The sequence below is a fragment of the Echeneis naucrates genome, chromosome 19, assembly GCF_900963305.1.
Source record: "Echeneis naucrates chromosome 19, fEcheNa1.1, whole genome shotgun sequence".
Taxonomy (NCBI): Eukaryota; Metazoa; Chordata; class Actinopteri; order Carangiformes; family Echeneidae; genus Echeneis; species Echeneis naucrates.
This window is the reverse complement of record NC_042529.1, coordinates 1463581-1485322: the sequence shown is the minus strand read 5'-3', so window position 1 is coordinate 1485322 and position 21742 is coordinate 1463581. Positions and strand designations below refer to the sequence as shown.

The 21742-nt window shown below is 45.0% G+C and overlaps 1 protein-coding gene across 14 annotated transcripts; it reads left to right on the top strand.

Moving 5' to 3' along the window:
* Positions 1-18865, top strand: mapta (microtubule-associated protein tau a). Of its 14 annotated transcripts, none has more exons than XM_029527161.1 (17): positions 1-63; positions 6714-6876; positions 8265-8354; positions 9124-9204; positions 10035-10064; positions 12241-12275; positions 12679-12804; positions 12946-13003; positions 13108-13146; positions 13398-13651; positions 15076-15168; positions 15336-15428; positions 15885-15977; positions 17330-17411; positions 17748-17854; positions 18145-18298; positions 18727-18865. In XM_029527161.1, the coding sequence occupies exons 2-17, from the start codon at positions 6732-6734 to the stop codon at positions 18729-18731; spliced, it is 1485 nt and encodes a 494-aa protein (XP_029383021.1). In that variant the 5' UTR covers positions 1-63; positions 6714-6731; the 3' UTR covers positions 18732-18865. The 14 variants fall into 14 exon arrangements, with proteins under 14 accessions (XP_029383021.1, XP_029383022.1, XP_029383020.1 ...); XM_029527162.1 differs by having other exon boundaries at positions 9121-9204; positions 10041-10064; XM_029527160.1 differs by having other exon boundaries at positions 9121-9204; positions 10038-10064.
* Positions 18866-21742: the final 2877 nt, after the last annotated feature.

Here is a 21742-nt window from a genome sequence, read left to right as displayed (position 1 = left end):
GTCTGTGTGTGTCTGTGTGTGACCGACTGCCGCTGAAGAGACAACACTGCTGTCTGCGCTCAGGTAAGAAAACCCCGACATTTGTCTCTGGTTTCACCCGCCGGCCCTGCAGCCGACTCGGCGGCGTGCGGGAGACGAACCCGCAGCGTCAAATGTTGCGTTTCTCCGTCTTGTCACTTATTTTTTCCAGATTTTTGATCATTTTTTTTTTGCATGAGGTGGGAGAGGTTGGGCCTGTGTGCGTTACACGGACAGAAATATGCACATGATGTTGAGGGGGGGGGGCAGAAAAATGTCTAATCATGTTCAAATACAATTTCCTGCAGCAGCTGTCTGTATTTCTGAGACCATCAAAATGAATAATAATCTGAATAATAACTGTTATTAGGCTGCAGTCTCCGGTAGACACACAAACGTGTATTTATTTGTTGCAGTCGTCTCTCCGGTTCTCCCTCCACAGACACCGACACCTTTCTCTTTATTTTTCCGCCCCTCCTGAGCTCCAGCAGCCGCCTCCATCGGCCGGAGCTCGGGCTCCAGCTCCGGCTCCAGACGCTCACATCGTCCTAATCCAGAATATTTATAATCTCATTATTGGAGGCTCTCTGGAGGACGACGCGTTATTTCTCTCATGTTTACTCCTCCGGGGTTCTTTGTGTGCCCGGGTCTTTTTCTGGATCTCTCTGAGGCCCCGGACGGTTTCTGGGACGAACCGGCTCCTTTTTTTTATTTGTATTAATTTCATCGTCAGATTCTGTTGTGTTCGTGGACCAGCACCGGTGCTGTGCTCTCTTATTCCGCCTTTATTAGGAGCCGGCGGTGAGGATGAGGATGAAGATGGGCTGGTGGGGAATCGGGATGATGCGTCTGTGCGCAGATGCCAAGCCCATTTTTCATGAGCGGAGCACCGGGCTGCTTATCGGACACATCCGGGCCCTCAGTAATCCGCCCCGGGTCAGTCAGCCAGCAGACAATGGGCCCTGGTGGACTGAGGTGGACTGAGCCTCTTCCTCCTCGGACACACCTCTTTTTTTTTTTTTTTATTCCCTCCTCCTCCTCCCTCCGGCCCTTTCTGCTGCCTCCGGCGGCCCGCTGTGGGCCGGAGCCGCAGCTTGAAGCCGGTTCTGATGAGGACATCTCGGTGTCTTTGTGCTGCCGTTTTCACGGAGACCTGAAAGTTCCTGCAGCTCTGTGCACGCTGGTCGGCAGAGAGCAGGCCTCACATGCCGCCCCACCCTCCTCTTCCTCCTCCTCTTCCTCCTTGAAGCTGCTGAACTTCTTCTTGAAGGTCGAGCTCTGATTTTTGTAGGTTTTGTTCACTGTGATCAGTCTGTCCGAACTGTCCCTGAAGGCCTCTCACAGTGACACAGTTGTGTTAAAAAGTTAAAGGTCCCAAACCGAACCATCCTGACCGTTACGGCGGAGTGTACGAATCCTCAGAGTCGAAAAGCTCAACCGGTGATTTCAAACTCACAAGGTCAGAGGGCGAAAAGAATCCAAGATGGCCGCCGTGTGTGTGGCAGAAGTCAATGCTGTCGTGAACGTTCATGAGCAAAGATTGACGCAGGTCAACGTCCATCTGGGGACACGTCGCTGCAGCTCGGGCAGCTAACCGGCGGCCTTGACTCGAGTCCGATCATTGGCTGCTAAAATCAGCCAAACTCCTGAAGTTTTCTCGTTAGAGGTCCAGAAAACTGGTGACCTCACGATGACATCACAGGGGTCAGCAGAGCGTTTTTGTCGGTTTCCTGTTTCATGGAGCTCTGTTAACCTCGGTGACGTTCTCAGCGGAACGCAGACGAGGACAGACAGATGGATTTAAAGAATAATTGAACTGTTAACTTTCAGTTTTAAAACCACCAGAATTTTCTGTCAAAAACAAAGTCGCCCGTTCAAAAAGGGGGACTTCCGTTGAGTTTGAGTTCAGTGCAGTTAGCAGGTTAATAATAATATTCACCCTTCGACCAAAACGGTCTCTGCTCTGCTTTTGGCTGCTGACTTCATCACCTCCAGAGTCAGCAGGATGAAATGAATCCTCACTGAAGTGCTTCATTTAGCAGGCCGTCGGCCGGTTGCTTCATGCCGGCTCCGGGCCAGACCTGGTCCAAAGAGCTTAGGCTGGAACCGGCGACGGCAGCTCGTAGATTACGTCTCTGTAAATCGCTCAGATGTGCTCCGTTTGACTCAGATATCGGCTTCACAACTGAGAAAATCTGTCATTAACCGTCCAGCCGATTGATTAGAAGCCAAACTGGTTCTGCTTCCAGCTTCTTAAATGTGACTACTCACTGATTTTATATATAAAAGATACAAAAGAAAAACATGCAAGCTACGGTTTCCATTATTTTCTCCAACATAATTTAGAAAACAATGAAAAAATGCCAACAACTGAAGACGAATGGATTCTGTGTTTTAAATAACGCTGTGCTGTGTTCTTTCATCGGTGTTGAGCAGAAATAAAACAAGACTGACTGAGAGAGGAGCGTCTCTGGCCTCTTCTTCATGATTGCGTTGTCTCGTTAAACAGAAAAAGAAACGCTTTAAACGGCCTTCTTGTGCTCAGTTAATTGGCTCCATGCTGATGGAGGACTGTGGCTCATTGCACCAGTATCACCAGAGTGTGTGTGTGTGTGTGTGTGTGTGTGTGCGCTCCAGGTCTTGTGTACATATTGAACTGTGCAGCAGCTGGATCATCTGCCTGCTTCCCTTCAGACTTGTTTGTAGTTTAAATTCTTTGCTGACAGGTTTGATTGTCGTTGATGCTGCGACGTGTCTTTGACTCCTCCGACCGGAGCTGACAGTCCGGCTTTGATCGTGTAAGAAACGTCTGGTGTGGACAGGTAGACTCCCTGAAAGCAAAGACGGAAAAACAAATACGTGACTTCGTCTGGCAGCTTCTGAACATGTTTGTGTCTTTCTGAGCAGACGGCCACGTGCAGACTGGTCCTACAAGGTCTTTCCCCCCTCCAGCCTTTAGATGGAGGGCAAAATGGAAACGAGGCTCCACCTTCGGCCTCTCCTCTCCAGGGGCCGGGCCCACGTTAGAAAGGTAGAGCTGGACTGAGGCTGAGGGGGGGGGCTGGGAGGCCGGGCGGCGGCTTGGAGGAGGAAAAGTAGGTCAGAGAAACAGAGGCAGTCGAGCATGACAGCAGCATCCTCGTCTCTCAGCTGAGCTCCGAGCTGGTGAGCGACCAGGACTCTGCAGACGGACATCTTTGTTCGTGGCTTTGATTTTGGTTTCGCTCCGAAAAGCCATCAATCAGTGAAATTGCATTAAATCAATCAACTGTCATGAAGGAAAAATGCTAAATATACTCCTGCCTCTCCAGCGTTAGGATCCTGTATTCAGAAGTTCAGTTTGAAATGATAACTGCCATTTAATGGCAGAATTGGCCCGTTGCACAAATCTTTTTAATCTTTCAGCATATATGTGACGTTTAAATCTGTAATGCAGCATCAAAGTGAGTCCATTGATTTCTATATTAACAGTGATGACACAGCTTCAGGTTTGCTGAGGTCTTTTATACGTTATAAGACAAAGAAAGGGAGAAACTCTTAAATACTTAGTGAAATGTGAAGAGTGAAGGGTGTTTGGTGCAACCATTTTTCTTTTGAGCAAACCTCAGACTTCTTCCTACATTTCCCACAATACAAATGGGCACGTTCAAATATTTCTGTTTGACTTTTCTCACTGCAAATCCTGTTGTAAAGTAAACTGAGCTTGAATAAATAAAAGCTGTTGGGACCGAAGGGTTAAGGTCCATTTTCCATATTTCGCTGTGCGCTCTCAGACACTTCCAGGCTGCATGCTTTGCTGCATTGCTCTTGGAGCTGTGTCAACATCTCTCCTTGGCCTGTGCCAAGATTACATTTTCACACGGCCCTGAGAGGGCCAAGCTGCATCGGCCTCTTCCCCCTCATGAAGCTGCGACAAAGGCTGCTGTCATGTTCCCTTTCTGCAGCAGGTGAAAATTTGTGAGGCCTTGTCTGCGTCAACATGACCGGACCAGTGAAGAAGCTCCTCAGTTTCCAGAGCGGATTTTTCTGAAAAACGATCTTTACACTAACGTTAAACCTCTACAGCTACATTTTCCCTGCTCGTGTTCTCATCAAGCTGAAGGACTCAGATCTTATCAGCCTGGAGTTTGTTTGCTGTCCAAACGAACCAAGCTCCCGGATGCAGAGTGAACTGCCTCTCTGAAGGATTGTCTTCACTGGTGAGGGTGCAGCGCTCCTCTTGTTTGGATTCTGTCATGTGTGATGCCACAATGGGAGTTTTGTCCGGGAGCAGTGTGTGCAGACTGAGAGTCCGCTGTTCATCAGACTTTCTATGGGACACACAAATGTCACTCTACCATTGATGAGTTGTTGGGAAAGCCCCCTTTTTTAACAAGGCTGTTTTTAGCAACAAAACTGGTGTCATTGTATATTTTTGTTGGCAAAAGACACTAAAAGACTAAAACTAACAAAGCATAAGTCTGTCTCCCAGTACATAACCAGTCCAGACTGGTTGTATACTGCCTGTTTAAAAAAAACAAAAAAAAAAAAACAACCAACCAATTTGGAGTTTTCTATACAGGATTCAGATTAAAGGGAATGGGCGTGTCATGTTCCTGTGTCAGTGGCAGGAAAATGGTGAAAGATAAGGCCGCGAAAATGACGACAAGCGTGGGAGAAATCACTGCCGCTGCGCAGGTTGTTGTAAGTCACTTTACAAAAAATTAGTAACCAACACTAATTCACCCGCCGCTAACCACTGCTACTAAAAACCAGATGGAGCAACGTCAGCAGGGAAAGACAAGTACACATAGCAGCTCATAAATACACAGGTTATCATTTTAAAACAGCTGGACAGATATAACTCCGACAGGAGGAAAAGGTTTATTTATTGGATTAATCTGTGTTAGGTGTCCTGTTGAGTCCCTCCAGCAGCAGGACAGTGTGTGTTCATGGTGATGAAGGCCGACGTCCCTCGGTGTCACAGCGAGCCTCAGTGGTGCGTTTTAGTAGTTTCTGGAAACAGTGCAGCTCTTTGGCTCCGAGGAATCGGCCAGAAGACGCTGACACTGAGGACGTTTGTTCTCAGGATTCATTGACAGCGATATTTCCAAATGCATCTCCCATCGAGCGTGTTTCTGTTCTTCTGTCTGGTCTAGTCTTTCCAGTCGTGATGTTTGTGCTGAGTGTTTAAAGAGCCAAGGTCAGGAGATATGAAGGTTCACGGAGAAGGCCAGGGGGTCATAATGCTGAGCAGCAGTGAGCAGGTTTATTGAGTGGAGTAACCACGGCGTGGAGCAAGAGCTCAGGTCTTCACAACAACACAACAGTACAACAGTTCTGGTCCTGATGTCTCTGCAGAAACACCACAGTGTGGATAAATCCACTTCAAGTTTCAAAATTAATATTTAATTTTAGATAGTTTGCTTGTCGGTGTCTTCGGTCTTTAAATGTTCACAAGACAAATCTGACAGGTCAGGATTCATTAACAGGACAGGAAATAAAAAAAAAAGATGATAAAGATTTTAAAATATTTATTCAAAATCCTGTTCCATTTCCACGTTTTGCTTCAGCTACGTGGTTAACTTTACCAAGGCTGCTTCCTCGGTAAGGTAATGCGCTGCTCTGACTGGGAAAGTTAGCATGCTAACGAAAGGAAAGCAGAAATGGTTGAAGGTTTGATGCTGAACTTGCATTTCTTCAAGACTCATGCTAACGCTAATGTTGGCTGTGTATTAATATAAAAAATTAAAAATTCTGAAACTGCTCGCACCAAGACTCAGCTTGATGTGGCCAACTGTGGATTAAACTGCTTTGTACCCCAAAAGAATACAAACACAAACGATGCAGATTCAGATTGCAGCTCTAACATCATTTTAATGATAATTTCCCATACTAATGATATAAATAGTGTGATTGTTTGGTTGCTTTAAGCTGCAACTCCGTCGGATTAAACTGAGTTGTTTGTGTTCCAAAGTGGCCATGAAGGCGAAACTAAAGATCAGGAGCTGGGCGTTCAAACACGAGGAGAGAAAGAGCAGTTTGGATGCAGACACTGATTATGGCATAAGAGCTCAATAAGCTCTGTGCTCTGGCAGGAGTTATAAGAGTGTGTGTGTGTGTGTGTGTGTGTGTGTGATAGTGAAAGTGGAAAAAAGAATATAATTCAAGCTGAAAACTGCTGATGTAACCGGAGGCTTGGCTTTAATCTGATATGTAATCCTCTTTTTATGAGATTTGACGCAACTCCCATCTCGCCTGTTGAGGGAGTGCGTCGGGTCTGTGATGTTGACTTCCTGTGGCTCAGTATTGGCATCTTCACGGCTGATATGTGGCCACCAAAGTGCTGCATAAGTTCTGTCAGGGGGCCGGTGGGTGTTTTAGAAAGTGAGGACGGCGTGCACATGAGCAGGAGGGACTATTTTTACCAGCGGGGCTGTAACATGAAGCCCCGACCTCACGTCAGGACGTATAAATAACCAGATTTCACAGACACGGTGTCTGTTTATGTTTGGAGGTGACGGGTTTGGTGCACCGGAAGAGTCCACAAAGTGCGCCATAATTTCTATTTAATCTTTAAAACCAGGCATCTGTCATCCGTCAGCTGCTTTGCATGTCACATTTCTAACTTGTCCCAAGTTTGAATCCAGTAATGAGTCCACATCCAGACCTGGTCCTGGATCGCTGATGTGTCTCTGGGTTCTTATCCTCTGCAGCCTGACCTGCGACTGGGAATGGAGTACACCAACAACGCCTCGAATAGCTACAGTTCTGGAGACACCGTGAGCGCCTCCTTAGCCAACATGAGCATCAACGAGCAGCACCACCAGGAGAACGGAGTCCAGGGACACAGAAGCCCCGGAGATGCCAAGATGAAAGGTCAGACACAGGAAACACAGTCCATGTTCCCCGCAGATAGAGGAAAAGATGATGCGTCGTTCCTGTTCTGTTGTCATGGAGATTAACATCTTGACCTGATCCAAAAAAATTCCAGCATCAAGTGTCTTTAATGAGCTTCTTGTCATAGATTCTCTGAAATCTGGAGGGATGATGATGATGATGATAATGAGGCTAGCTCTTCATCCTCCATGTTTGTTCATGTCGCTGTCACGACTGTTCATCAAACCTTTAAAACCACGTGGGCTGAGATTTAAAACTAATTCATCTGTTTATGAACATGAAAATATTTCATACGGAGCAATAATTATTAGTAACTCACTAAATATGAGATATCTCCTCTAAACGTCCTGAACATTAGAAACCATCAGTAAAACTACATTATAACGGTGTATTATAGTTATGTCTTACTTCTGCAGTAGCTGATTTAATGAAAAGATCCAGCCGGTTAAACAGGTCAAAGGTTAGCTCCACCCCCTAAAAGTGCTTCGATTTAATCCGTCTTTACGTTACGGACAGAGGACATGCTTGACGGGGCCTCGGGGTCGGGGCCCTCAGTCCTGGGGGGCCCCCAGCTCAGTTCATAAACGACCAGGCTTTGAACGCCGTGCAGAAAACTGTTCACTTTTCAGGGATCGTTGATGTAAAATAAATCTTCAGCGCTGACAGTTTGTATCTGATCATCAGTTTCAGGCCTGTCCCTCTTTTTTACCCCTCCAACCCCCCCGCCAATCAACCGTACGGCCAATTAGTGCGTAGCTTAGCCTTCCCCAGTTTACAGCCCTCTTTAGTGCAGTCGTTCTCCCCGTTCCCGTTCTCCATCGTCCTGTACGCCTACAGGAGGCGGTGCTCGCAGTTGGCTCCGCCCCCAGAGGTAAACGGCAGCAGGAGTCACAGTAAGTATCAGCTGACGTAGCTGTTAGTTTGAATAAAGGCTGAATCATCACATCACTGGGATTCTACGGTGGCCCAGAGGGATCAAAGCACTGCCGCTTCAGAAAACACATGTAAACAAACACATTTTGTGTTACCATTTACAGTATAATATTATGACAGGTATTAAATCCATGTCGGGTTTGTCAGCAGCAGCAGTTTGTTTGTTGTGTTTATTTTATATTTGCAGCCCATGAATTGGTTTTATTGTAGATTCTTTTGGATGTAGTTCTGATAAATGACTTGATCTTGATGACTCCTCACATTCTAATATTTCCACTCAGTATGAACGTGATCTCTTCTGTTTCCTGGCTGCGTCACGGCCGGTTTCTGAGGCCGTCGTGGAGGGAAATGATCCGTCACGTTCATGTTATTTCCTGTCCAGCTTTTGTCTCTTTAAAAGTTTATTCCACAGCTCTCATCCCTTCAATCCACAGACACGGAGGCGGCGCTCGGTGAGAACGGGCTGATATCTGAGTCTGAACCGTCTCAGGCCGACATGGCCGACGAGGAGCAGGCGACAGCCGGTACGCCCGAAGCGCAGACTAACCGTCAGCATCCGTTCATTTCTGCTCTTTTACCAACATTTTGGTTTTTTTTTTGCAGAAAAGTGAATGTCCGGCTTGTTTCTTCACCTCCCAGCTTTTCTCTAACCGCCCACCCTCATGTTTTACCAAAAGCTCTTAATTTCTTTGGTATATTTGCAGCCTGTGTTGACAGAGAGATATTTATTAACCACCAACATGCAGACTCACTGATCGACGCTGCCTCTGTGTGCTGTCACTCCGGTCGGGGTCAGGCCAAGCTTTGACCATAAACACTGACTGGGGGGGGCTCGTTGATCTGTCTAACAGCTTCTGAGTGTGAACATGACAAATACCAAAAGTGTCCCCAGAAGTTACAGCTGAAGAGATTTTGTTTTTTTTTTTACGAGTCCCAGTTTTATCTCTCATCGGTTCATGGGAAAGTTTATTAGTCCAAGCTGTGCTGCTGTAAACAGGAAAGACCTCAGCAGCTCCAGATAGTCCGGACCAGAACCGGGCTGCCGGACCAGGTTTACGTTTTCTGGTCCCTGGAGCAGTTACACCTCCCTCTGGCCTCCAGCTGGTTTTATCAGCTGCAGTCCAAGAATCTTTTGATTTATTATAATTTCTTTAATGTATTTTAACAGCATGGTACCCCCCCAACACACCCCGACCCCTCACCCCCTCCCTCAGGAACACCAGCACCTGCTGCGTCAAAGCTAATGTGGATCCGTATAAATAACCTGACTGACCTGCGTTTGTCCCGCAGCAGAGATGCCTGCACAGACGGGTGGAGCTGAAGCCGAGCTGTCACAAATGGAGCGCTCCTCGTGTGGAGACCAGGGGCAGCTGGGTACGCCCCCTGTTGGCTGAGCGCTCAACAGCTTTCCCGCCGCTTCTGCATTCCTTTGTTTTTGTAGCAGCAGTTTGACATTTTTAGGAAGTGACCTTTCCTGCTAAGAGACAGCTTAGCTTAGCTTAGCTTAGCTTAGCTTAGCATAAAGACTGGAGAGAGGAGGAAACAGTGAGTCAAGCACCTTTAAGGAGTTTACATCATTTGCTTTTCAATATAACTAAAAATAATCAGTGACCTTTATAAAAAAAATTAACAAAAACAAGCAGCGAATTCTCCGATATGAACCTGGAAACATTAAATGTTTTTGTCTAAATTGATCATCAGAATTTGTTGCAGGTCAATTTTCTTTCAGTCAGTTAATTAATTACCTGAATATAAGACACAGAAGTGAAACGTGCAGCCACATTTGTGTTTCTTATGTATTAAATTATGTTTATTCTTTTCTAAATTGGTCTGTTCCTCTGTGCTAAGCTAAGCTAAGCTAACTGTAGCTCATTGTTGTTTGTTGCTTCAGGTTTTCTGACCAAAGCTTCCTGCTGCTACTATCTTTTTCTTTCAGCATGATCCTAAAAAACATTTTATTTGTCTTTCCCTTTTCTTTTTGTCGTCGTCTCCTGCTGCACCAAGCGGGACCTTTGGAAACATCAGTCCTGCTGATTTTAACCGATCTATTTATCCAGCTGTGGTTTGCTTTGCGCTTTGAGCATTAACCCAAAACGTGCTCTGCGGCTTTTTGCATTGATTTGTTGTGATTGTGTTAATCAGTGATGATTGACAGAAAGCTGTTACTGACTGTCGTTTCTTTCTGTCTCATCATGTTGGATCAGCAGCAGCAGGAGGAGCAGCAGCTTCAACAGGTTGGTGCTTCTGTGTTTTATCGATCGCACTCAGGCCTCATTTATTTACTGCAGCAAAAAGCTATGACCACGTTTACAACAACAGGTGGACAAACAGCTGCCATCACTCTTAGTGTGTGATCAATACATATATTTATTATTGAACTACTCTGGGATCAAAAAGCCTGAATGAAATGAACATGTTTGAGCAGTTAAAATATTCCCACTATATTAAAAAAAATAATAATAATAATAGGAATATTCATATATAAATTCATTTAGATTGATACTTTATTAACCTTGAAGGAAATTTAATGAATTATAATGATGCATTAATAAATTAAACGTTTTTTAAAAATTGGAAAATAGCTTTTCAGTTCTCTCATTTTTTTTCTCATAATGTTCAATTTATAATTTGGTTTTATTTGAACCTTTAAAATTTTGCAATCAATTGAATCATTAAATTAAACATTAGTAAGAAAAAGTTTTGATTGTAATGTAGAAATTTGAACATTGAATATTGAAGTCCCTTTATTTAAATGCTGATAACACAGACGTGTTGCTGTTAAACTCTGACACACTCCAGACTCCGTACTGGAAAGATTTTTGATCATTCCTTTAAAAGCTTTAGTATGTTATTTATTTATTTATTATTTCAAAGACTTTTGGGGGAGAATGATTTATGTTTCATAGTCGGGATCAGATTAAAAATTCACATTTAAATCTTCTTACACTGAAAATGCATATTTGAGTGGTCTGTTGTTCATTATGGTCACTGGAATGCATCATCTGTCGTGTCATGCAGTGATGCATTACCGTCCATCTCATTTTCTTTTCACGTAAAGGTGTTTTTTTTAAACACCATTAATCACCTCTCAGTTTGATTCTCGCCTATCACCTTTTATAGTTCTTTATATTTATTTCTTTTTTTTCTGGTCGATGAAATACAGGAGACTTTTTATTTTCCGTCACTTCTTTATTTTTGCTTTCAATGGGGAGATGGCAAACAAGTGCTATGAATGTCATCATTAATCTGCTTTCCAAACAAATTAGCGAAGCCGGACACTGGAGTCCACAGTGAGTTCATGTTTTCGGGCGACGGATCAAAGTCTGCTGTGGACGGAGCTTCCTGTCCCCAGGACCCGGCTAACGAGTGTGGGAAGAGGCTGAGCGAGTCCTTATGGGCCTCTGAAGACCTCGGCTGCAGGTCAGAGGTCAGACGGGACACGGAGGCCGACAGGGGGAGCCCGGAGTGGACCGGAGCCGTGGACCCTCAGAGAGCCATCAGCCTGGACGCCTCCGAAAGCCCGGCCCAGATCAACAATCCGTCTTTAGTCCGGAGCACAGCCGTGGAAGACCTCACAACCATCGGAGGCAGAAACCTGTGGGCCAGTCAGGGACAGCAAGCCGTTTCTGAGCAAGTCAAAGACGGACTGAGGGGCGACGGAGCCCCGCCACAAACTCAAAGCCCCTCGCAGTCCAGCTTTGAGTCTCCCTCTGAAGATCATCCTGCAAGCAGCAGTCGGAACATTTCTGAGAAGGACGGGCTTTTACCCAAAATGCCATCTGACACGGCGGCTGAAAACAGCAGCGGTGACTCATCGTTACACAGAGCCGACTATTCAAAGCCTGACATTTCTAATGACTCAGAGATGAGGAGCAATGTGGCTCAGACCACCGGCACCGCCGAACCCCAGAAAACGCCCCCCCAAAGCTCTCCAGCCAGAAAGTCTTTGGTGCCGGTCCCTATTTTCAAAGGTCTGTGTGCTGTCATGTTCAGTTCAGAACTGCCCTCCTCAGTTAACTCCTTCCACCTGTTTGGTTTCAGCGCAGCTTCTGCCGTTTGTTATGCAGCACTCCCTCTGAATTTTATCTATGGACAGTGACTTTGACCTGAGGAGACGCTTGTTGTCCTCCCTCCCCACTTTAGCTTTTTGTTTCATCTCTCCATCTCTGCTCACTCTGCTGGTTTGCAGCCCCCCTAAAAAAAAAACAAAAAACAGAAAAACCCACTTTGGGTGACGTTGCATGCTGCACCACCCCACAACACTAATTTCACCTCATTATTTTCTGCCATGTGAATGTAAACAGACTCACATTTGGAAGCAAAACACTTGGGTGCATTTAAAAGAGACATTTTAGATATCAAACTCTTTCAATTTAAATTTAAAATGCTTCTCTCTCTCTTCTTGTTTAGCTCAAGCAAAGATGGATAACGGCTCCTCAGATAAGGTACGTGACCAGCTGTAGTCTTTCTTAAAAGGGTCATTCTTGTTTATTAAAACTTGGATCTTATTTCTGTCAGTTTGCCCAAATTTAGTTTTACTTTGAGATAAAATGACTTTGATCATCTGGATGAGCTTCAATCATCATTTCTGTTCTCAGACTGAAAAAGCAAGCAGCACGTTGGCTCCAGCTAAAGAAGCAGACGGACTGAGCTAAATCAATAAATAAAAAACATAAATAAGAGCAGCCACAAGTTTTAATAGCTAATAAAAACCAGAATGATCCTAAAACATCATGATTGTGACACAATGTCATTGTTTTCCATCATTTTTCTTTTGTCGTCCTTCTGTTTTCTGTCATCAGAACTTTTGTTTTTCATTCATTTTTTTTCCCCTTCTTCATGAAAAAGACTCAAACTGCCACCAAACCAACTTCTTCCCTAAAAAGACCATCCAACAAAACACACACTTCCTCCCGAAACGGCCACAGCTCCATTCCTGTTAAAACCGGCAGCGCCGGGCCGAGGCAGGCCGGAGTAAGTACGGCAGCCCAGTTCAGGATCTTAGAGCCAGGATGGACTGATCCAGTTTGTCTGACCTTTGCTGACCTTTAGTCCATGCATGTTCATTGCTGAACAAAATAAAAGCCTGTGAATGACTCTGTTGCTCATTTTCAGGGTCTCGTTGGTGCAAAATCTCAAACTCCAGGAGCAAAAAAGCCAGGAGCACAACCAGGTACACACCGAGGACTTTACATTGATTATTGCTTTTGATTTATAGCATTTCATGAGGAGCAACATTTCAACATTTCTTATGATGTCATATTTTTTGTGATACAGCTAGTGCCAAGAAACCTCCCACTCCAAAAAATGATAAAGGTAAAACAAAGCAAAAAAAAAAAAAATCTTTAGAAACGACCTTCAGCCTCGCATGGCCTTAATGCCACAGTCTGATCCGGTCTGACCTGGATCAAACTTGGTCAGCTTCTAGCCAAATAGTCCCTAGTTGTTGTTTTTTAAATTTTATTTTATTTTATGGATTTATTATTATTCCTGAATAACTTTTCCTCTCCTCCATGACCACTGACACGTTTAAAACCTTTGACCTGCTGCTTCTCTGGTTGCTTAAGATGCCAAGAGCGGACAGAGCAGCCCGGGTACGCCCAAATCCCCCTCTAGCCAGGCGCTTTCTGCAAAGGCTGCAGCCGAGGCCAACAAAGTGAAGAAGGTCGCAGTGGTGCGTTCGACGCCCAAATCCCCAGGCTCCCTGAAGAGCCGCCCTCCGGCCCCTCTGGCTGCTGCAGCGCCGATGCCGGACCTGAAGAACGTCAGGTCCAAGATCGGCTCCACAGAAAACATCAAGCACCAGCCGGGAGGCGGAAAGGTAACCCGACTCCGCCTCTTACAGCGACACTGACCTCAGCTCATACAGGCCTCCGCCGCTCTGCGGGCAGAAATAAGCTTTTTGGCAGATTCAGAGAGCAGAAGGACAGCACACATGAAACCGGATCAGAACCTGAAGGCGGTCTGATTCTCTTCTCACCAATTTTCTGGAATCCTGCACAAAAATATTTAAAGAAAAAACATCAGACAGTTTCTAAAAGTGGACGTAGATGATGCCTAAAGTTTGCATCGTAAACGTTTTCCTGATGAGTTTCTGGTCTGTCTGTAGTTTACAGCCTTCAACACAACATGATGTTCATTTAGAGGGAAACAGACAACCGCCTGATCAGACGAGCTTAGTTCGGCATAAAGTGGATTAAAGGTCACGAAATGACTGCATCTGGTTAAACATCAGTCAGTAGGGCCAGAATCATCATTCAACTTCAACTAATGAATCGATTAACTGGCTCCTCCCACTGAGGACTGGATCAGCCAATCAGAATATTTCTGCTTCCAGAGCTGCTGTGAGGAACGACAGTATGTGTGCCTCGAATGACGAAGAAACCAGCACAGCTGAGGCTGTTTCCTGTGTTTGGTCCTGTTGTTGTTCGTCCTGAAAATTAAAGGAAGTGAGAAGAAATTTGACCCAGTTTCAGAACGAAAGTCCGCTTTAGAGTCTTCTTGTTCAGTGCGACACCAGCTGACCTCAAACTCACAGCTCATTTGTCAAACCGTCATCTCCACTATCTCCACATCTAAAAGCTGACGTTTTCACTCTTCCAGGTACAAATCCTTGATCAGAAGGTGGACTATAGTAATGTCCAGTCTAAGTGTGGCTCCAAAGACAATGTGAAACATGTACCGGGTGGCGGCAATGTGAGTAACTGAGGGATGAACTCAACACCAGACTCTTGAGTATCTCTGCAGTTACGATCATCAAATCCAGCTTTTGGTAAAAAAGGATCCGATGTTTGTGTTGAAGTAGATGATCAGAAGATGGAACCTGATGACTGTTGGTTCAGTAACTTCTGTAACTGTTACACTAAAAGCTAAAACGCACCAATGTGTCAGTGGTCAGGACCTTTTTTTTTGTGCGTTAAAGTTTAGCAGCACACACACACACACAATATTGAGCATGTGTGCGAAGTGTCATACTCTGCACAATAAGTGTACTAAAGTCAGCAGCAGCACAAAAGCCAAACAAATTTATAGACAAAGCTTCTGCAAACAATTTTTACTGTTTGTCAAACGGATGGAGCTGTTTTCTGTTTGTAGTGTAGTCGGAGTTCACGTTGACCCTTCAGGGCCACCGTACGCCGCCTCCTCCGCTCTGTAGGGTCTGAACCAAACATTTAGAGCCAAGTTATGGATCCAGCTCTAATGAACTTACTTCTCCACTGTCGTCTCTTCTTCTTGCTCCTGCAGGTCCAAATCCTCGACAAGAAGCTGGACTTGACTAACGTCCAAGCTCGCTGTGGCTCTAAAGACAACATAAAGCACACGCCCGGTGGAGGAAAGGTGAGTTTGTTTTCTGAGCTCAGACATGAAGCCTCTGTCATCTAGTGAGTCAGTTCTCCTCAAAGAGCAGCTACGTTACACACAATTTAAATGTTATCTGCAGCCTCGCTGCTCTCAGTGACTCTTTGGGGTAACGGTCTCTCCCCCTCGACTCTTCACTCTTCCAGGTACAAATCCTTCATCAGAAGGTGGACTATAGTAATGTCCAGTCTAAGTGTGGCTCCAAAGACAATGTGAAACATGTCCCGGCTGGCGGCAATGTGAGTAACTTAAGGGATGAACTCAACGGCAGACTTGAGTATCTCTGCAGTTACGATCACCACACCTCCCTCCGCTCTGACAGGAAGCCTTTCAGAGGTTTCCAATCTCATATCTTTCTGTCGAAGGCAGAATGTGCTGTTTAATAAGAAAGGTCTCTGCTAACAATAAATTCATTTTAATTTGGGCTAAGCTAAATCAGGCAACTTGATGATTTCTCCATGTGGCTCACGTCTCATCACACTTTGAAAACCTCTGAAATAGTCAACCTGAAGGTGGATTGAAGTGAAGCTCATACTGTCAGTAAGTAAGAGACACTGAGAACGAGTGTTCCCCCCCGTGTCAGCCCCCCGGCCGAGCCTCAGACTCCCTCAGATCTCATTTCCTCTCCAGCGCTGGTCCTCAGCTGCTGCTTCCTCCTCGATAACCGTCTCTTTTCCCACATATCGACTTTCCAGGTTCAGATTCTTGATAAGAAGTTGGACTTAAGCAGTGTGCAGTCCCGCTGTGGCTCCAAAGATAATATAAAACATGTACCCGGTGGTGGCAATGTGAGTAGATAACGAAGGGTGAGCTGCAGGTGGCAAAAACCTTCTTCTACTGAATGCATCTTCACTGAGGAGCACGAAACCTCCTGTGTGTCCCCCCCCCGCCCCCCCGTCAGCTCTCAGACCTGTTAACACCTCCTATTAACAGTCTGATAATCTTTGAGGCGGCCTGAGCGGCTGTCGACTTCTCTGATTCACACCTTCGATTTTTAAAGGAGCTAAATGTTGCTGTCGCTACGTAGCCAACGTTAGCATCAACAGCTGTAAGATCACCAACCTCAGGTCTCCAGTGAAGCCAGCATGCTCACCAGTTAGCTATCAGGGAGCTAAAGCTGTCAGATTCTATTGAAACCTATGGGAAAATGCCCCTACTTCGCCTTTGATTTATTAGCTCAGTAAACGTTTTCATAATAATTATTTGGTCTCGGCGGAATTTGATTGGACGAGAGACATTTGTCTTCACCCCGTAGAGTCCAACAACGCTTCACAGGTGTTTGAACTGTTATTTCGTTGTTGACTTTAGATTAGAGCCAGGGTTCAGTCCAGCTCCTGTCCAGTTTTTGTCTGCACATAAACAAAAAAATTAGCTGTCGCTTGTTATTGTGAAGTAATCCGGAGCTGTTGTGTTAAAGCAGTGTCACACCTGAGTTGCTGTAACTGCTGCTCTCAGACTGTGGCCTTGCACAGCATCACAAACACACGTGTGATGTCATCAATGCAACGATGGATGAAGCTCCTTCTAAGACTGTCTGAACAGCTGCTAATGCTAATATTAGCCACGTAGCACCGTCAGCTCCTTTAATGTGTGTTTTGTGTGTCCAGTCACAGTGTCGTACTCACGTACTCGGCGTCATGTGATGCTCGTGGTCGAATGTCAGCCTGACTGGGTCTGACTGTGATCTCCCTCGACCAACATGCATGAATCCTGTGTGTGGATGTTTTTTATCCAAACTCTGTTCTCTGGTGACGACTTTAAAGAGTAAAGGGGTCTCAGCTCGGAGACAAAGAGTCTCTGTCCTCCGACAAACTGCCCCTGTTGTTGTGATTGTGACCTCAGCTGACTTACAGAGTGCTTTGTGGTACGATGACAGAAGATGAGGTCATTTCAGACCTGCATTGTGATGCATGGCTGCAGGAGCAGTGCATGTTTGAAGTCAACTATTTTAACGTCTCTTTTCTGTATTTTTAGATGAAAGAGCTTTTAAAAATGTTCAGTCGGAAAAACAAAACCTCTGTGTCTAATCCCGAGTTTGGTCGATCTCAGTTTTCCAGTTTTAATCTTCAGCAGACTAACAGAATCAGCTGCAGGTAAACTGATTCCTCCGAAACTGAAACTGTCTTTTTTTTCTTTGAAGGTTCAAATCGTGCACAAAAAGATCGACCTGAGCACGGTGACATCGAAGTGTGGCTCCAAAGACAACATTCGTCACAAACCAGGTGAAGAGGAAGAGAAACACAGTCATGCAGACTAAAGATGAAGATTCAATGTCATTTCATTTTGTGAATCTTTACTCAAAGGTCGTTGGTCGTTCTGTCTTCATCCGTTATTTACTTCACTGTATCTTTAATTTCACCGATAAAGTTAGTCAGGTTTTATTTCTTAAAAACTTCTGTTTCCTTCTCAGGTTTCTGGATTTAGTTTCAGCAAAGAAAATTTTCTGTTTGAGATCTGAAAACAAAGAAAATGATCCGACATGCTACTATTACAAATGAATCTGTTATGGACATAAATCTAATTCAAACTTAGTGATAATGGTCCTGTTCTCTCTTCAGGTGGGGGAAACATTGAGATAAAAAACGAGAAGCTGGAGTTTAAAGTCCAGTCGAAGATCGGCTCTCTGGACAACATCGGCCACGTCCCCGGGGGAGGACAGAGAAAGGTAAAAACACCAGAGCTGGACTCTCCGTCCCGACTGTCCTCACTTACATCGATGGAAGAGTTCAAATCCTGAAACTCATCCACGTTTAGTGTGTAAGAATAAGACCTTCATCCTCCTCATCACTCCTCTTCCTCCTCCATGATCTTCTGTTTCTCACCTCATGAGTTCACATTTTGATTTCAGTTGATGTCCTCATGTTGTTTTTGTTTGTTGGTTTTTTTCTATTTTATTTATGCATGCTCTTGTTCATCACCCCCCCTGTTTTTTTTTTTGCTGGGGCTCCTCTACAGAGGGAGAAGGGGGGGAAGGAAGCAGAGGGGAGCACCTCAGGCAGCCCCTCCATCCCCTCCCCCACTGTCACCCCCCCTCGGTCACCCCAGACCGCCCCTTCAGCCTCCTACACCCCCATCCTGACGAACCCCCTCATAAAGATTGAGGACTCCTGTAAGTACTGACGCACAATCGGGCAGGAATGTGTGTTTAAAATAAACACACACGTGGAGCAGTTCTTTAGGGAAACACATTTACATTTTTATGAATGAAAATATGAATTTATAGATCTTAGAATAATAATAAAAATTAATCAAATTCAGTCCTAGTATAAATATATTCAATGAAAATCTAAATGATTAATATAGTTATGAAGGAAGAAAGAAAAACTCTTCCCACTTTGGATTGGATTGGTCCCAGAGAACTTGGCTCTGATTGGCTGTGACATCTTCCACAGGAGCCAATGGGATTGTCCGATTCTTTGTCCACAGAGAATAAACCCAAAATGTCTCCCGATCAGATCCTGAGCTGGATTCAGTCAGGAGACTTAAAGGTGCTGCAGCTGATGTCTGACTTCTCCCCCCTGTGTGATGTCACTGCAGATTGAGAGCCACAAACTGACCTTCCGTGAGACGGCCAAGGCCCGCACTGACCACGGCGCCGAGATCGTCTCTTTGGAAGACTCCCCCCACCAGCTCAGCACCGTGTCCTCCTCTGGCAGCATCAACATGGCCGACTCCCCGCAGCTCTCCACGCTGGCCGACCAGGTCTCCGCCTCTCTGGCCAAGCAAGGCTTGTGAACGCCTTGTCGTCCTCTTCCTCCTCCCCAACACCACCTCAAAAACACGACCACGTAGAGGAGTTGTGATGCCTTCCTCGTTATTTTCACAGGACTTTTTTAGCTGCCCATCACCGTTTATCCTTCACTAACCTTTGAAACTCTTCTTCAGCCACTACTGGTAGAGTAATGAGAAAAAAGTTAGGCCCAAACCTATTTGATTTCTCTCTGTGGTCTTTTGATTATTTCTACCTTTTGTAAATGCCCCATTAGGAGTCCGAGCGCCCCAGCAGAGCAAATTTCTCCCTTTGAATCTCTTCACACGTCCTGGTGAATCTGATTTAAAACTTCCTGTCACATGGACCGTAAGCCCGAAAGCCATTTTGTTTTGTGAATATAGAAATACACAACCTGGATAATGGAGGGAAAAGCAGACTGTAGGGGTCCAGTAGAAGGAACAGTCACGGGGGCCGGCGCAGGAAAACTCTAAAAGAAAAGTAGCAAGTTTTTGTTAAAAGGCAGAAAAACGCTGTTAGACCTCACACTGCTGTCTTTGTTTAGTCCCGACATGTGCTGCATCTCCGGCTACTGCAGGTGACGGCAGGAGGAAGCAACCTGGATTAAAAAAATAATAGTACAAAAAAAAATGAAGAAAAGATTTTAAAAAATAGAAAGAAAAAAAAAAAAGAGAAACAGACCGGCTAGAGTAGAAACTTTGGTTTGTGTTGGGCACAGTTTTATAATCGTACTCTGTGGATATATGACATGTATTTGATATGAAGAAAACATTTGTATCGTGCCTGCTACTGTCGGTGTTAATTTCATTTTATTTTTTGTAAATGCGCTAAAGCTTGACGTACGAGGACGAAAATTAACCTTAAGGCATTTTAAAAGCGTAACTTTCACGGCCAAATCGTCGAGACGGAGTTCGACAGTATTTAAACTGCTGTAGCTAGAATAACGTTAATCAGAGTCTTAAAGCGAGGCTACGTGACTCCTGCTAAACTGAGGCCACTTTTCAGATGATGCTAAATGTGATTTAGCATCGTGCTAAGATCCGTTGCTGTTGTAACAGCAGCAGGCGTTTGATGACAGAAGCTAAAGGTCAATTTCTGAGCCAAGGCGCGTTCACTGCTCACAAATTCTCACTTCTTCTTCTCTGAAGAAGACTGAGTCATTTCTCCAGTCAAACGTTACATAGTCACGCTTTAAAGTGCTTTAAAATGGGTCGGAGAGCAGATGGACGGATGCTGGGCTGACTGGGTTTGTCGGCTGAACCGGTTTCTCCGGTTTGTCCAGTTGTTGGTTGTACCGGTTTCTCCGGTTTGTCTTGTTTGTCCGGTTTGTCTGGTGAACCGGGCCGACCGAGGGATTTCTGCTGAAGTGATGTACGTCTCCTCGGACAGACTGAGGTCCGGGGCCGTCAGCTGGTTGTTGGGTTGGTGACAGACCAAAATTATGTGGACTCCTGAATTTGACAATCTCCGTTGAAACGGCGTTGAGCTGCAGCTCCAACGGCCTTCTACATTTTAGAGCCTGCGGGGTTTGTTCTGGTTCAGCAGCAGCAGTGACGCTGAGCTCTGCATCATTTAAAACATGACTCAGCAGATTACTTTAGAAAATCTTTTTGGCTGAAAAGATTCCAGGATTTGTGGAGTCCTCGAAGGGATCTCCTGCCCCCTAGTGGGGAGTCACCCCCCATGCATGTCCACATACTTTTGGCCGTGTGGGAGGATCAGATCTTCTCAGCCAGCTGCAGATTTCGTTTCCTGTTTTCTCGATTTGTAAGAACCTTTCTGAACAACGCAGCTCAGTTGATGCTTCCTGCTGACTCATCACTGAAACGTCTTGCATGCAGCTCATGTAAGAGACAGCCGTCTGCTTGTTGCCTCCCCTTCACCAAGTGGTCTCTTTGTATATCCTGTTTGTGTATGCTCTCTGGAAAAAAGAGTTGTGTGTGGTTCTAACCTTCACTCACAGGTTGTGATAAAGAGTTGAGACGTCCCAAACTTCGCTCCCACCTGTGTCTGTTAACCGTTTCCTGGCAACATAGATATAAAAACTGCATTTTATCTATGTTTGCAAAGAAGCTACTTTTAATTTAAGAGAACAGGGTGTGATAAACATTATCTGCATGCTACAGTAAAGTCTCGGTTCTATTTTTTTCCCAATAGAGCACATCGATCTGTGTTCAGGGCAGACGTGAAGCGGCTGAGGGAGGGGAGTCGCTCCCAGGATGGATGGATGGATGGAAGGATGGTCGGTTGGTTTGTCTGTTTGTTTGTTTGGAGGTTTCTGCAGTAAGAAAAACTCACTCATTTCTTTCTTATTTGACTTTGTTACTTCTGACGCTGTACAGTTGTGGAAATGTGATTGTTCTCGTTATTGTGCATTTTATCAATAACTGGTTTATGATGATTCTTGTTGCTGTATATGTGTATTTGAAAAATAAATGCTATGAAGTCACAAATGTCATTTGTTACGTCGGGGCAGTTTGGCGTCGAAGTGAAGCACTAACTCCAGGACAACTGCACCAAGTTAAACATAAATGTTTTAATAGTACTATTTACAAAAAAGAAAAAAAAACAAAAAACAATTCTGCTTTTTGATTAGGTTAACTGCTGCAACAATCGAACAGGTACATCGACATCTTGCTCAACTACAAAAGAAGAAAAAACAGTGATTGAATGGCTGTGGCATAAAAAGGTGTAAAATGAAAAAACAACCATAGATTTTTTTTGCATAGCAATCAGGGTGGGGTGGGGGGAGGGGGGGTGACGGAGGGGGACGATGGCTGTATGGACGTGGGCGGGCGGCGAGAACAAAAATCCATCTTGCGA

What these genes read in the sequence shown, in the direction of transcription:
- mapta (XM_029527158.1), top strand. Translation starts at nt 6,732, where the DNA reads ATGGAGTACACCAACAACGCCTCGAATAGCTACAGTTCTGGAGACACC. An exon ending in ATAACGGCTCCTCAGATAAG is followed by an intron (nt 12,276 to 12,678) that starts GTACGTGACCAG and finishes TTCATGAAAAAG; the next exon opens with ACTCAAACTGCCACCAAACC. An exon ending in ACCAGCCGGGAGGCGGAAAG is followed by an intron (nt 13,652 to 15,075) that starts GTAACCCGACTC and finishes TTGCTCCTGCAG; the next exon opens with GTCCAAATCCTCGACAAGAA.